The 15295-nt window shown below is 41.6% G+C and overlaps 1 protein-coding gene across 10 annotated transcripts in view; it reads right to left on the reverse strand.

The window, feature by feature from the left end:
* Positions 1-15295, reverse strand: part of BLM (BLM RecQ like helicase) — a 99858-nt gene that overhangs the window by 33662 nt on the left and 50901 nt on the right. For all 10 annotated transcript variants that reach the window (XM_067697325.1, XM_067697333.1, XM_067697315.1 and 7 more), the window contains 4 exons: positions 13439-13545; positions 11644-11804; positions 5073-5268; positions 2722-2912 (listed from right to left, as the gene is read on the reverse strand). In XM_067697325.1, the coding sequence (XP_067553426.1) occupies positions 2722-2912; positions 5073-5268; positions 11644-11804; positions 13439-13545 (655 nt within the window). The remainder of the gene's footprint in view (positions 1-2721; positions 2913-5072; positions 5269-11643; positions 11805-13438; positions 13546-15295) is intronic.

Genomic DNA, 15295 nt, shown 5'->3' on the forward strand with positions numbered 1-15295 from the left:
GCCCTTTAAGATAAAGTTTGCTGACCCTGGCTTAGATGACAATTTCACACTTTCTCCTTTCTCTTCAATCCCCACTCTTGTCCTGTCAGCTGACTACCTTGCTTCCTACTTTGCTGAGGAAACAAACAATCAGAAGAGAGCTTTCAAAACTTCCTTCACTACATCCATCCCCAGTACCTGCCCCACATTTTCTCTTCTTTCTTGCTGTTATTATAGACGAACTATCCAAGCTCCTGTCTAAGCCAGTCTTTGTCCTTCTGCACTAGCTCCCAAGCCCCCTTGCTTACTCAGGGACACTGCTTCAGCAATTCTTCCCTCTCCTCACACATCAATTTCCATCCTCCGTAGGTACGTTCCTATCAGCACACAAATATATTTCTCCTGTCTCTTCTTGACTCCACTTCCCCTGGCAGCTACGGTTTCATTTCTCTGTTCATCCTTGAAGCAAAACTTGAAAGAATTCTCCATATGCACTGCCTCCAATTTTGCCCCTCTCCACTGAAACTGGTCAAGTCCAGGTCCCATATTTCCACGGTGCTAAACCCAACGGTGACGTCTCGGTCCTTATAGTACTTGGCTCGGCAGCAGCAGGTGACTAGGGAGCGCTCCCTCCTCCCTGATGCACTCCTACGCTTAGTTGCCTTGGTCTTCCTCCTACCTCACTTGTTCTATTTCCTGGTCTCCTTTCCTAGTTCTTCCTCTTCTCCTCAACCTCTTCAAGTCTCAGGGCTCAGTCTTTGGTTTTCTTCTCTTCTGTCTATAAACTTATACCAGTGAAGATTTCATCTGCTTTCATGACTTCAAATTCAACTATATGTCAACCACTCCCAGAGTTATGGTATCACCAGCCTCTCTTCAGTTTGCTGGATCCAAGACATATCTAACTCACTACACCCCAGACCAAACCCCTGATCTTCCCTGCCAGTCTTCCCCAAACGTCTCGGTTGAGGGCTGCTCCACTCTTCCAGTTTCTCAGCCCTCCAGGCACCATTCTGACCGGCCTCCCCTCACCCCCTGGGCAGGCACTACCCCTCAAAGGCACAGGCACGCCCCCCACCTCAGGGCCTCTGGTCTTGGCTTTAGCCAAGAACATCCGTATTTGAGAGCTGCTCAGCTAACTCCTTTCTTCAAGTCTTCGCTCAGGTCTCATCTTTGCAGTAAGACTTCCCTGGGCCACTGCATCCTGCACCCCATTCATCATTCCTGACTCCTTACACTGCTGTACTTTTCACCAAAGTTCTTTCCTCTTAACATGTACTTATAACGTAGAGTCCTTATTCAGCCTCCCTCTGCTAGAATGTAAGCTCCACAAGAGTAGGGATCTTTATATTTTGTTCAGTGATGTATCCCAAACTCCTAGAACATTGCCTATCACAGAGCAGGCATTCAACAAATATTTGTTGAATGAGTGAACTGATTAGCAATGTCTACAGAGTGGGGTGTGGTGGGTTGAGATGGCCATAAATCCACAGATTCCACCCCAAGGGAGAGTAAATCACCCTCTGCTTGGCTAGCGCTGCCTACGGTATCACAGTGATATGAACACATACATGTCTGTCTCCCCTCCTGTCTGTGAATTGGCTATATCATGTTCATATGTGAATCCCCAGCATCTTGCACAGATATTTCAAATAATGTATCAACTGTGAAAATGCTCTGTAGGGGGCTTCCCTGGTGGTGCAGTGGTTGAGAGTCCGCCTGCCGATGCAGGGGACATGGGTTCGTGCCCCGGTCCGGGAAGATCCCACGTGCCGCGGAGCGGCTAGGCCCATGAGCTATGGCTGCTGAGCCTGCGCGTCCAGAGCCTGTGCTCCATCCACAATGGGAGAGGCCACAACAGTGAGAGGTCCGCATACCACAAAAAAAAAAAAAAAAAAAAAAAAGCTCTGTAAACTGTGAAGTACAGTAGACATTAAAACATAGAATTACCATGATAGGTACAATACAGTACCTAACGACTGAATTTAACAACCTCCCAAAGTTATTTTCAGGACAGATGATAGCAAACGCATCCTGAAGCTATTGCCCTTACTCTTTACAGTTTTTTAAAAACCAGTTTACAGAGTAATCTAATTGATCTGAATTCAAACACATAGTACACTAGTTACAACCCTTTTGAGAATGAAGATGTTTAAATACAGAGTTGAATGTAAAATATTCTACCTGCCCATGTTGGATCTTTTTGGGTATTTACAGATTAATGATATTTCTTAAATATCCTATAACCACCAAAACAGGTCCAGTATATATATATATATATATATATATATATATATATATATATATATATATATATTTTTGCGGTACGCGGGCCTCTTACCGCTGTGGCCTCCCTTGTTGCGGAGCACAGGCTCCGGACGCGCAGGCCCAGCGGCCATGGCTCACGGGCCCAGCCGCTCCGTGGCATGTGGGATCCTCCCGGATCAGGGCACGAACCCGCATCCCCTGCATCGGCAGGCGAACTCTCAACCACTGTGCCACCAGGGAAGCCCCAGTATATATTTTTAACAGGCTTCTAGTTCTACGGATACTCCACAGAAATACTATTAAAATGTTTCTATTCCCAATTAACACGGGGAGGAAGCCATCATCCCCTTGTTAAAATCCCTAGGGCCCACTTACTGCAATCTAACTTGTATCTAACTTTTCTAAATTAAGAGAAGAAAAAAAAAAACTTGGCAAGTTCCTCATCACAAAGAATTTAAAACTTTCTTATTTTACCTTTGTTTTACAGCAATTATCACAAGAAACATCTGGGTATTTCTTACAAAAATAAGGATTAAATCCCTTTTCGCCAAAGTAAGCCAAAAGCTGTATTCTCCTGCATTCGGTTATATTTTCACAGTAATGTACCATACTATACAAATTATTGAAGTGAGTCTCTTTCGTATGATGGTTTCCATCTTTTTCCACTAAAAGAGATGAAGAACACAGTAAACATACTTATTAGAGTAGAAAAATAGAAAAGAATATCACAGAACTATTTAGAATAGGTTCATATAACTTTAAATATTAAATGAAATAAAATTATTCATAGCACTATATATCAACATGACATGAAGCTATATGATAATTAACTGAATATTTATGTTCATCTTCAAGATTGCAGTTTTGCAGGAATAAACATAGGTTGTCAGGAGTAGCTGAAAAAATTTTGCAGCTCTTCATTATTCCCAACGATAAATATCTGAATTATATTTACTATATTTATCAGACAAGGATGTACTGAACCCAGCATCCAAAGCAATCAGAGCATGGAGCCACGACAGTGGGCTGTGCATCTCCCTGAGTATCTGGGATCAAAGTGGTTAAGCCAGTGGTTCTGAAACTATGTACCAAGGACCCCCCAGGGCTGGGGCGGGTGCTGCAATGAATTCACAGGGGTGCTGGCAGGTGTTTTAAATTTAAGAGAAACACAGCAATACCTGACATCTGTTGAACACCACACAAGCAACTAGTTGGAGGTAGTTTATGATGTGCTACTTTCCTTCTAATGACATTGTGAAGCTGAAATTTTGGCAGTTGCTATGATAAAAATAAGTACCTCCAAAAAATCAATGTGAAACAGGAAATGAGGGTGGCAGTGTCCAATCTGATTCCAAGGTCTGAGAACCACATGTACATACTTTTCATTTGTAAGCAACTGTTGTTAGTTAAAAATGAAATAAAAATTTTTTTTTCTGGTTTATGAGTATTACTTTTTTCAAATGGTTGCTAAGTGTTTAGCATTTAAATACTTACTAAATTATTTGGACCTAACTTAATATAGGTTCTGCTTAAAAACACAAATGGACACACTAAGTTTAAAAGTTTCATTTTTGCACTGAGAATTATCTTGGTATAGTGCAAGGGACATGGAATTTGCAATCAGATGAACCTGGATTCCATCAGGGCTCTGCCACTTACCTAGCTCTGTATCTCATTTTCCTCTTCCGTAAAACGAGGAGAATAATAGTAGTATCTTTTAGGGTTGTTGTGAAGATTAAATGAAGTGATATACGTAAAGGATTTAAGACAGCAGCATATAGTAAGTGGTAAGGAAACTTTATCATCATTATCACTACCCTTCCCCTTACCGCTGCGGCTGCTCTTGGGGGCAAGTTACAAAACCTTTCTGAAGCTCACTTTTCTCATGGGACTACCTCAAAAACTAGTGGTTACAAGCAAATAAGGTGAACATTACTTGGCACAGAGCTTGGTAAGTGCCATTTCCCGTGCTCAGTATCTCTACCAGAGTTCATTCAAAAGTGGTCTCAAAACAGGCAATTTTACTTATTTATCTATTAGAAGGGGACTGGTTCAATAAACATGGAATACCATACTATGGAACTCTATGTAGTCAAGCTATGTGTACTAGTTGGAGTCATAATTACACCCTAGTGTTGACTGGAAAAAAAATCAGGTCAACATATACATATTAAAAAAGCACATTTATATAATAACTATAAATAGAGTATAACCTTTAAAAATTGTGAATCACTACGCTGTACACCTGAAACTTATATAATACTGTAAATCAACTACATCTTAGGGGAAAAAAAAGCACATATAATGGAATTGCATTTATATTGTAAAAAACCCTGCATTTGGGAAAGGTAAATATCAAATATAAGATATTGCCTAACTCCAATGAAGAGGTAAAGGGATGAGATAGGAGAGGGCTATGTAGGGGTTTTATTTCCTAACCTGGACGGTGGTACGTGACAGTTCATTATTTTTTTCCATTTTACCTTTCTGCATGCTTGAAATTTGTTATATACCAGGATGCATGCAGAAATTGGGCCTGGAAGGATACAAAGGAAATCAGTAACTGGAGTTATTTCTTAGGGCAGGACTGCATATGAGGCATGATTTGGAAATTTTTCAGTCCTCAACACATCTGTATCATTTGAATTTTACATAACAAGCATGTAATACTTTTATCATAAACATGAATTAAAATAAAACTTCCATGTCTATCTAAGTGCCTCTATTTTAAGGAAAACTGGACCCAAAACACCACAACTGCAGGGACAGATGACAAAAACGAGACCGAGGACGACAGCATGTGTCCCCAATGGAGCTCAGCTTACTTAGTATAAGCCTCTTCAGTCTGGTCACATCGTGGTAGGTATAGAAGAGCAGGCAGTGAGAGATTTCCCCATCTCTTCCAGCTCTGCCAGATTCTTGGTAGTAACCCTCCACGGATTTAGGGAGGGATGCATGGATCACAAATCGCACATCAGGTTTGTCAATCCCCATTCCAAATGCAATCGTCGCACAGATAACCTGATGTAAAAGCAAAAGCCTATTAGGCTCATAATGCATTTAAAGGAACATTTTTTAAATCAATCAATCAATTAATTTTTGGCTGCATTAGGTCTTCGTTGCTGCGCGCGGGCTTCTTTAGTTGCATTGAGCGGGGGCTACTCTTCGTTGTGGTGTGTGGGCTTCTCTTGTTGCGGAGCACGGGCTCTAGGCGCACGGGCTTCAGTAGTTGTGGCTCACGGGCTCTAGAGCACAGGCTCAGTAGTTGTGGCGCATGGGCTTAGTTCCTCCGCAGCATGTGGGATCTTCCCAGATCAGGGCTCAAACCCATGTCCCCTGCACTGGCAGGCGGATTCTTAACCACTGCGCCACCAGGGAAGCCCTAAAGGAACATTTTAATAATAGATGCTTCTAGAAGCTTTATCTTCTATCTTACTTTAAAATGTACTCTATATAAGAGTCTAATATCTTAACTTGGTTCCATTATTTAGCATGACTAATATGAGATTTTCATATTGATAATTTGCAGTTCTATTCAGACCCAAGAAAGTAAAGAGAAGCTCGGTGTGGCAGGCACTTGCTTGTGTGATTTGGGGCTATCACCAAGGGAGCCAGGATCAGCAGCAGTCGCCTCCTGATGTGTTACCACTGTTTGCTTGCGTATGTTTTTTTTTGTTTTTTTTTTTGCGATATGCGGGCCTCCCACCACTGCGGCCTTCTCTGCCGCGGAGCACAGGCTCCGGACGTGCAGGCTCAGTGTCCATGGCTCACGGGCCCAGCCGCTCCACGGCATGTGGGATCCTCCCGGACCGGGGCATGAACCCGTGTCCCCTACACCGGCAGGCAGACTCCCAACCACTGCGCCACCAGGGAAGCCCTCTCGTATGTTTTTGATATGGAGGTGTGGGGGTGTGACTCACCCAGCCATGATACCCCTGTTGCCTCGGTAACTGTGTTTCTCAGGAGCTCTGGTTGTTCCCAGGGCTTGGGCTTTTAGAGGTCACTGCTGCTAGATTTTCCAATGACTCAGGAACAGTGGCGTTCTCACCTGCTCCAGGTGAGAACTTACTATCCGTTTTTCCAGTGGTAGCAAGTGATCACACACTAGCTCCTTTTATTCATCAGCTAATTTCAGAGTCAAAACTTGTGAAAACTGTATTGGAACTCGTGGGCAAAAGTCTGAGAGTTGCTTATACTAGGGTAAAAAAAAAAAGGCTGGAGACCGTGGATCTTGGTCTATGCAAATTACTCAGTGGAAGCAAGGTGATAGGTAAATTTCAGGAGCTTGATATATCAGTTTTTAGTAAAAAATCTCTTTCAAGCCTATCCATTTCAGTGGCAAATTTAGGACCTATAACCCAGCCAAAAATATTATATCTCCAGGCAAAATTACATTATACAAATAAAGCTGCAATGCTTTTTTTACCACCTAAAAAAATGAATTGCTACTTCAAAAATAGTATTTCAAAAGCAACTGGACGATCTGGCAGCCAGACTGAGGCTAATGACATGATTTCAGTAACTGTAAGTACCACAGCTAGGAGCTGCACGCCATGGATGGCAGACGGCGGGTGCTCATCAACGCTGGAGATGCTGGTGGCCTGTACTTTAGGTCAGCCATCTGTCTAAATTTATGGCACTGCTATCAAAGGCAAATCTCCTTGGGAAGAGAAAGTCTACTGTAGTCTCTAGAGGTGGGAGAGCAGGTAGAGAGGCTGTAAAGCAAGGTGTGTCAGCCCACAGGCGCACAGGTTTCCAAGAAGCCTGGGTGCATCTCCCAAGGTCGGGTGAGCACAGGGCTGTGAGGGAGGCTGCAGGCTCATGAGGTGACTATGATACCAATGCCTTCTGAGACTCTTTACTTCTTATAACTGGGAACACTGGCTTTGTGGAGTTGTTAATTCCTTCTTTATTTCTGTGTTGCTTTTAAAACTTCAGGCTAGGGACTTCCCTGGTGGCACAGTGGTTAAGAACCCGCCTGTCTACGCAGCCCTGGTCCGGGAAGATCCCACATGCTGCAGAGCAACTAAGCCCGTGCGCCACAACTACTGAGCCCATGTGCCACAACTATTGAAGCCTGCACGCTCAACCACTGTGCCACCAGGGAAGCCCAATCATCAGTGTTATTTTTAATAGTAAATAGCTTAAATGTCCTGAGAGCATGATTGGTTACATTATGGTACATCCCTGCCATTAAAAAATGGTTTATGAAGAAATTTTTAATGATATGAAAATGTTCGAATGTTAATAATGGATAAATGTAGGGGAAAATATAATTCAAAAGTGTGTAATCTCGGGCTTCCCTGGTGGCGCAGTGGTTAAGAATCCGCCTGCCAATGCAGGGGACACGGGTTTGTGCCCCAGTCTGGGAAGATCCCACATGCCGCAGAGCGGCTGGGCCCGTGAGCCATGGCCGCTGAGCCTGCGCGTCCGGAGCCTGTGCTCCACAACGGGAGAGGCCACAACAGTGAGAGGCCCGCATACCGCAAAAAAACAAAAACAAAAACAAAACACTGATGTAAACTCCACACCCATGTTTCAGATTTGAGGCTCTTAAATATGGTCTACCACATTGTTTTCCAGAAAGGCTCTCACGAGTACTACAGGAAATCGTCTCTGACAACACTGTCCCCGACAGTTAATAAAAGTTTGCTAATACAAGAGATAAACATGATCTCACTGTTTTAAATTTTAATTCCTTTGATTATTAGCAAAATTGCACTTAAAAAATTTGTATTTAGCCCTCCGTAGTTCCTCCTTTCCAACAGTTTCTTGATAGTCTTGAGTAATTTACTATTTGAGAAATGTTTTTCTTCTCACATTTTTACAAGCTCTTCATTATGTTTTATTTGAGGAAGCTATAGTTCCCATTTTGCTGTTGCCTTTAATTTTTTTCTACAGATATAGAAGTGTTTAGTTGTTTAGGTTTTTAATCATTTCTAGCAATTACTTCCTTTTGAGCTGTTTTTAAGCTTAGGTTCTCTTTCACTCAGCGTGCATACATTTAAAAATATCTGTACCTTTATTTACCTATAATAAACTTTGATATGAGGACTCAGAACAACTCTCCCCATCAGGTAACCAGTACGACTAGTTGAAAAATCTTCCTTTCCTAATTAATTTTGAATGCCTTCCTTATCATATATTGTTTTTACCTGTTTTCCAGTCTATTTCTGGATTTCTGTTCCATTGATCTTTAATGTATTGCAAAGCCAGTGTTCGTGTGTTATTATTTTCTTGCCAAATTCTTTTGGTTATTTTCACTTGAATATTCTTCCAGGCAAACTTTGGGAAAAGTTTATCAAAGGAAGAAAACACTGCAATTTTGATTAGCTACATATTAATTTGGGAAGAATGCCTTCTAGTTATGTCAGTGAACATAAACCAGTATTTTACATATCTGAAAAAGCCTTTCTATTGTTTCCGACATAAATGACAATGAGCTGGCGTGAAACTCTTAAGTCCCAGCCTTTCCTCTTCTGATTCTGGAGATAGTTCGCTTCTGTTTTTTTAATTTAGTGTAACTGTCTCAGGCATGTCTATTACTCGTTCTTTTTTTTTAAATTTTATTTATTGATTGATTGATTTTGGGCTGCATTGGGTCTTCGTTGCCGTGTGCAGGCTTTCTCTAGTTGCAGCGAGTGAGGTCTACATTTCATTGCGGTGCGTGGGTTTCTCATTGCAGTGGCTTCTCTTGTTGTGGAGCATGGGCTCTAGCACGCGGGCTTCAGTAGTTGCAGCACGTGGGCTCAGCAGTTATGGCTCGCGGGCTCTAGAGCGCAGGCTTGCTCTTTGTGGTGCACGGGCTTAGTTGGTCCGCGGCATGTGGGATATTCCCGGACCAGGGATTGAACCCGTGTCCCCTGCATTGGCAGGCGGACTCTTAAGCACTGCGCCACCAGGGAAGTCCCTCTCGTTCTTTGTTGAGTAACCTATTTTTTTATCTTCATGAATACAATTTCTTATAACTGTAAATCAAGCAAAATGTTCTGAACTATGTCTACATGTAAGTTATTCCCCAGTGATCTTGAGATAACTCTTAAATTTGTTACATATTTGTTATGTATTTATTTATAATACCTTTGACTACTCTATTGATCTCAACTATCTCTATTTCTTTTTTGGGTATACTTACTATTCTTAGGCTGAACCCCTACTCTCCCAGCTACCAATAATTTTTTTGTTTTTTTCTGTTCAATTTTCGTATGTTTTTTTTCCCTTCACATTCTCAAGTTATTCACTACATCACTGATTCAAACGTCTGCATTGAATTGAACCATTTGTGTCTTGATATATAATTCTATTTGTTTTATTTTTCTTGTATTTTCTTATCTGGATAAACTGACTTTATTTATCCCTTCATCTCAGCCTCTTCACAACATCTTCTTATGGCAAACTGTTTCTAGTTCATATAAGTCAAGTCTTCTTAAATCTTTCTGAGGATATTAAGCTGATATCCTCTAAGATTTCCTTTTGTTTTCCCTCAGGAAATAATTTTGGGAGATACTTTTCCTTCTGAATCTTCACAGTAATGATTTCTTTTTTTTGTGAGCTGAAAACTTCATAGGCTACAAAAAAATTATTAGTCATTCTCCTCAAATTCATCCTTGTATGTAGAGAGATCTATCCAAGTTTCATATTTGCCACAGTATGGGATGCCCTAGAATGTTCTTGCTTCCTTCTTGATCTACTTGGGTGATAAATTTATCCTCTCAGAAGTAGATGCTCAACATCATTAGTTATTAGGGAATGCAAACAAAAATCACAACGAGATACCACTTTATATACACTAGGATGGATATAGTAAAAAAAAAGACAATGATAAGTGTTGGTGAGATGGAGACATGGGAACCTCATACATTGCTGGTAGGAATGCAGAATTTTGCAGCTGCTTTGCAAAACAGTTTGGCAGTTCCTCAAAAAGTTAAACAGAGTTTCCATATGACTGAGCAATTCCAATCTTACATCTACCCAAGAGAACTGAAAACATGTTCACACAAAAACCTGTACAGAAATGTTCACAGACGCATTATTCACAATAGTCAAAAAGTGGATACAGGGACTTCCCTGGTGGCGCAGTGGTTAAGAATCTGCCTGTCAATGCAGGGGACACGGGTTCGAGCCCTGGTCTGGGAAGATCCCACATGCTGCAGAGCAACTAAGCCAGTGTGCCACAACTACTGAGCCTGCGCTCTAGAGCCCACGAGCCACAGCTACTGAACCCGCGCGCCTAGAGCCTGTGCTCCACGGCAAGAGAAGCCACCGCAATAAGAAGCCCGCGCACCACAATGAAGAGTAGCCCCCGCTCGCTGCAACTAGAGAAAGCCCGCACGCAGCAACAAAGACCCAATGCAGCCAAAAAAGAAAAAAGGAAAAAAAAGTGGATACAACCCAAATGTCTACCAACTGATGAATGGATAACAAACTGTGGTACTTCCATACAATGGAATATTATCCAGCCACAAAAAGGAGTGACGTACTGATACATGCTACAATATGGATAAATCTTGAAAACATGCTAAGTAAGAGAAATCAGTCACAGAAGAACACATATTGTATGATTCCATTTATATGAAATGTCCAGAATAGGAAACTCTATAGAGACAGATTAGTAGTAGTTAATAGATTAGTGGTTGCCAAGGACCGGGTGTTAGGGGAGTGAGGAGTGACTGCTAGTAGATATGGGGTTTCTTTCTGGGATCATGAAATGTTCTGGCATCAGACAGTGGTGACAGTTGCATGACCTTGTGAATGTACTAAACTCCACTGACTTGTAAACTTTGGAAGGGGGAATTGTATGGTATGTGAATTACATCTCAATAAAAAGTTTTTTTGATTTAAGAAAGAAAAAGTGGTTTCCCTGGTGGCGCAGTGGTTAAGAATCCACCTGCCAGTGCAGGGGACATGGGTTCGAGCCCTAGTCCAGGAAGATCCCACATGCCGCGGAGCAACTAAGCCCGTGTGCCATAACTACTGAGCCTGCATTCTACAGCCTGCGAGCCATGACTACTGAGCCTGTGTACCACAACTACTGAGCCCACGTGCCACAACTACTGAAGCCCGTGCGCCTAGAGCCCATGCTCCACAACAAGAGAAGCCACACCAGTGAGAAGCCCGAGCACTGCAACGAAGAGTAGTCTCTGCTCACCACAACTAGAGAAAGCCTGCATGCAGCAATGAAGACCCAATGCAGCCAAAAACAAACAAATAAATAAAATAAATTTTAAAAAAAGAAAGAAAAAGCAATTTTAGATGTCTCAAAAAACATCAGTTTTTAAATCTGCCTTATTTTGATGTTTACTACCTTTAATGTGAAAACAATTTTCATCCTACATGTACAAGGTGGCTTATGTACTATAAAATATTGTTTCCTTTGTTTATTTTTAAAAATGTTACCTGGCAGCCATCCTGATTAATCCACTTGTGCTGTACTTCATCTCTGGCAGAGTCACTGAGGCCAGCATGATACGCCAGAGCAGCGAGACCATCTTTCTGTAATGTGTCAGCCACTGTGTCACATTCTCGCCTGGAAAGGCAGTAAATTATCCCTGAGTCATCTGCCAAGAAACCAAACAGTATTGTGAAACGAGGACTTTTAACATAAATAACACAACCTACATTATGTTCTCAGAAATATCTGAATTGTAAACAGAGGTATAGTTTTCTCCATAGTTTTCTTACAGCAGAGGAAAACAACATAGGTAGAATAAGTCAAGCAACGGATCACGTGCACTGGAAATGACAAGATTTAACCTTTAATCCTGTCCCTCCAAATAACTCCTTAGGTAGACCTGGAGGAACCCTGGGCTCTGTTTCACACTTGCTATAAAATGGAAAGGCACTCTTCACGAACTGTAGAAAGCATATGGCAATACCTATCAAGAGCCTTAGAAATGCTCCTATTTTTTTTTTTTTTTTTTTTTGCGGTACGCGGGCCTCTCACTGCTGTGGCCTCTCCTGTTGCGGAGCACAGGCTCCGGACGCGCAGGCTCAGCGGCCATGGCTCACAGGCCTAGCCGCTCTGTGGCATGTGGGATCTTCCCTGACCAGGGCACGAACCCGTGTCTCCTGCATTGGCAGGCGGACTCTCAACCACTGCGCCACCAGGGAAGCCCAATGCTCCTAACTTTTGATTCAGTTTCTTTCTAGGAAACAAATCTAGGAAATAAAGTGATCCGAGGACTTATTATATAAGAAGTTTTGTTTATAATTTTTAAAATTAGAAAAATCTTAAGGGCCAGCATTAGGACAATAATTAAGAAAGGAATTTATAAACTAAAACAAATTGCAACTATTAAGTGTTTTCTAAGTTTTTAAAATGACATGAGAAAATGTTTAAAATATAAAACAGGGTAAAGGTAGAAACACTGTAGATACAGTATGCTAATGGAAGGAAAAATGCATACAAAAATTATTGGAAGGAAATAAACCAAAATGGTAACAGTGACTTGTCCTATGGTGAGGCTTGTCTTTTGATTCTTTCTTTTTTTTTGTTGCTTTCTAAATTCTCTTCACTATATTTCTTGCTGTTTGTATGTATGCTATTTTTAAAATCAAAAAATAAAAGGTATTAAAGAAAAAGTCATCTCTCTGTGGCAGAGCCAAAGATACAGATACACACACAAGCTATTATTTATATTAGGTGCCTGGGAGAGGGGGGGACTGGAAAAGGAAATTACTGACTTTTTCTTGGTCTATCTCTGCATTGTTTGATTTATTCAAACAAATACGTATACTAATTAAAGAAAATGAAATAGAGATGTTTAACAAAAAAATTCTCCATGGAAAAGTAGAAAAGAGGTTACATGGAAAACTACCATGAATTTCAGAATCTCATTTTAGTTAATATAACTCAAGGGCAGACACACTTGGGAGAAGGCACTAAAACAGAGCTGTGTAATTCATTAACTGATAGAAGCCAGAGGAAAGACAGTGAAACCATGAATTACAATACAGGTGTGTAGGAGGGAGTATTTAATATACTTTTTGTTAGGGTTTATTGTTAACAAACCAAATGAGATTTTATAATTTCCAGAATTGAGAGAGTTGCAATATTCTGCTCTATGAATAACAAGTTAGTGCTATCATAATGAGAAAAGAAATGTTTAATATGCAATTTTATATATTCAATTGTGGTACTAAAAAGACACTTATTACTTCTAGACATGATTTATCACATGGCTGTACTCACGTGGGTGATGCTTTCTGATCCATTCTAAGCAATCAAATGCCACCTTTTTTGGTTTTTTGGGTAACACGTAGTATTTTAGATTATGTCTGTTGAAGCTCATGCTAAACCTAAAAGAAGTCGCAAACGTAAAATTTTGTTATTATGAGAAAATATAGTTTTAGCCATCTTCAAAAATTAAATGCTGATTTTCCACCATGCAAACCTAATTATCAAGTTGTCTTAAAGTGAATGTAGCTACTGGCAGCTTACATGATAAAACACAGATGGAAGTTAGGTTAAGGATTAAGAATGGTGATAAGGAGGCAATGTCTACGGGACTAGTTATTAACAAAGAATCAGAAGGAATGCAGAAGAGAAAAACCTGTAGAAAAGACAGCAGCCAGTCTCTAAGATGAGGTGGATTAAAAGCAGAGATGGCTAAAACGTTATTTAAAAGATTAAGAAAATCATAGAGAAAACATAGGCCACCAACCCCCCCAAATTTTGACTGTGTACAGAAGAGTGAGGAACTGGTTGCAGGGCTGCAGGAGCTCAAGCCTGCAGACCCTGATCTCTGTACTTTGGCTGTGTGCCCAAGGGGAGTGTGGCTGACTCCGAGACAGATGTGCTCCTCTTTCTCTGGCCTTTTGCTCTTGGTCCCACACTTCCTCCCACTTCCTTAGTGAGCTCTTCCTCTCCATTATCTCCTTTCTTGTGCTTCAGTCTCTTCTGTGAACTCTTCCCTTTTATCTCTGCATATGTTCTAGGACCCCCAATCCTAAAACCAACAAAAGCTTCTCTTGACCCTACATACATTCCACTGCAGCTGGCATCCCTCCTCGTTCCTTCCCTCCAAAGGCAAGTTTCTAAGACTTATGCCCCCAACCAACCAACCATACATCCAATTTCAACTCTCATCATTTCCATTCTGGCTTTCGCCATTACCATTCTGCCAAAATTGTTTTAGCAAAGCTTTTGTTTTATTTACTTATTTTGTGGCCGCACCACGCGGCAGGTGGGATCCTAGTTCCCCGATCAGGGATGGAATCCGCACTCCTTGCGGTGGAAGCGCACAGACTTAATCACTGGACCACCAGGGAACTCCTATCAAAGCTTTTAAAAACTGAAGGGTAAGGGAATTGTTACAGGGCCCTTGGCCCTGACGACACCCTCCAGCTGTGCCAGGTTCCAACATTGCCACAGAAAGGAGAGAGAACACTATCTAATGAGTTAAAGTTAGAGCACAAAGACATCTCAGTGCCTGGGTGGACGGAAGGAAACAAAGAGACCATGAACAGCAATAACCTGTGGTAAGGAGGTTGCCTCTAGACAGGGGGTGGGGATCAGAGGGAGGAAAGATGGGGAATAAAACCACTGCCTTTCTGTCTTTGTATCTAAGTCCAAGCTAGATGGGTCCAGGTTTTGTTGCCATTGATAAGATAAGCATTTAGTTTTAGGACTAAAGAACGCAACACTTCACATGTGGAGGGCAGTAGTCGTGTTCCTGAAGGGGCTGCAATACAGATAAGAAGGCCATGCAGTAGGCAGTGGTTCTTTCAACTGTGCAGGTAATCTTTCAACTGTGTCTGGTGTGCGCACTGGTCTGTAAGTTATTTATTTATTTATTTATTTATTTATTTATTTATTTATTTATTTATTTATGGCTGCGTTGGGTCTTTGTTGCTGTGTGTGGGCTTTCTCTAGTTGCGGTGAGCAGGGGCTACTCTGTTGCAGTATGCGGGCTTCTCATTGTGATGGCTTCTCTTGTTGCGGAGCACGGGCTCTAGGCATGCAGGCTTCAGTAGTTGTGGCATGTGGGCTCAGCAGTTGTGGCACGTGGGCTCAGTAGTTGTGGCTCACGGGCTTAGTTGCTCCGTG

Source organism: Pseudorca crassidens, chromosome 1 (assembly GCF_039906515.1).
Source record: "Pseudorca crassidens isolate mPseCra1 chromosome 1, mPseCra1.hap1, whole genome shotgun sequence".
NCBI lineage: Eukaryota > Metazoa > Chordata > Mammalia > Artiodactyla > Delphinidae > Pseudorca > Pseudorca crassidens.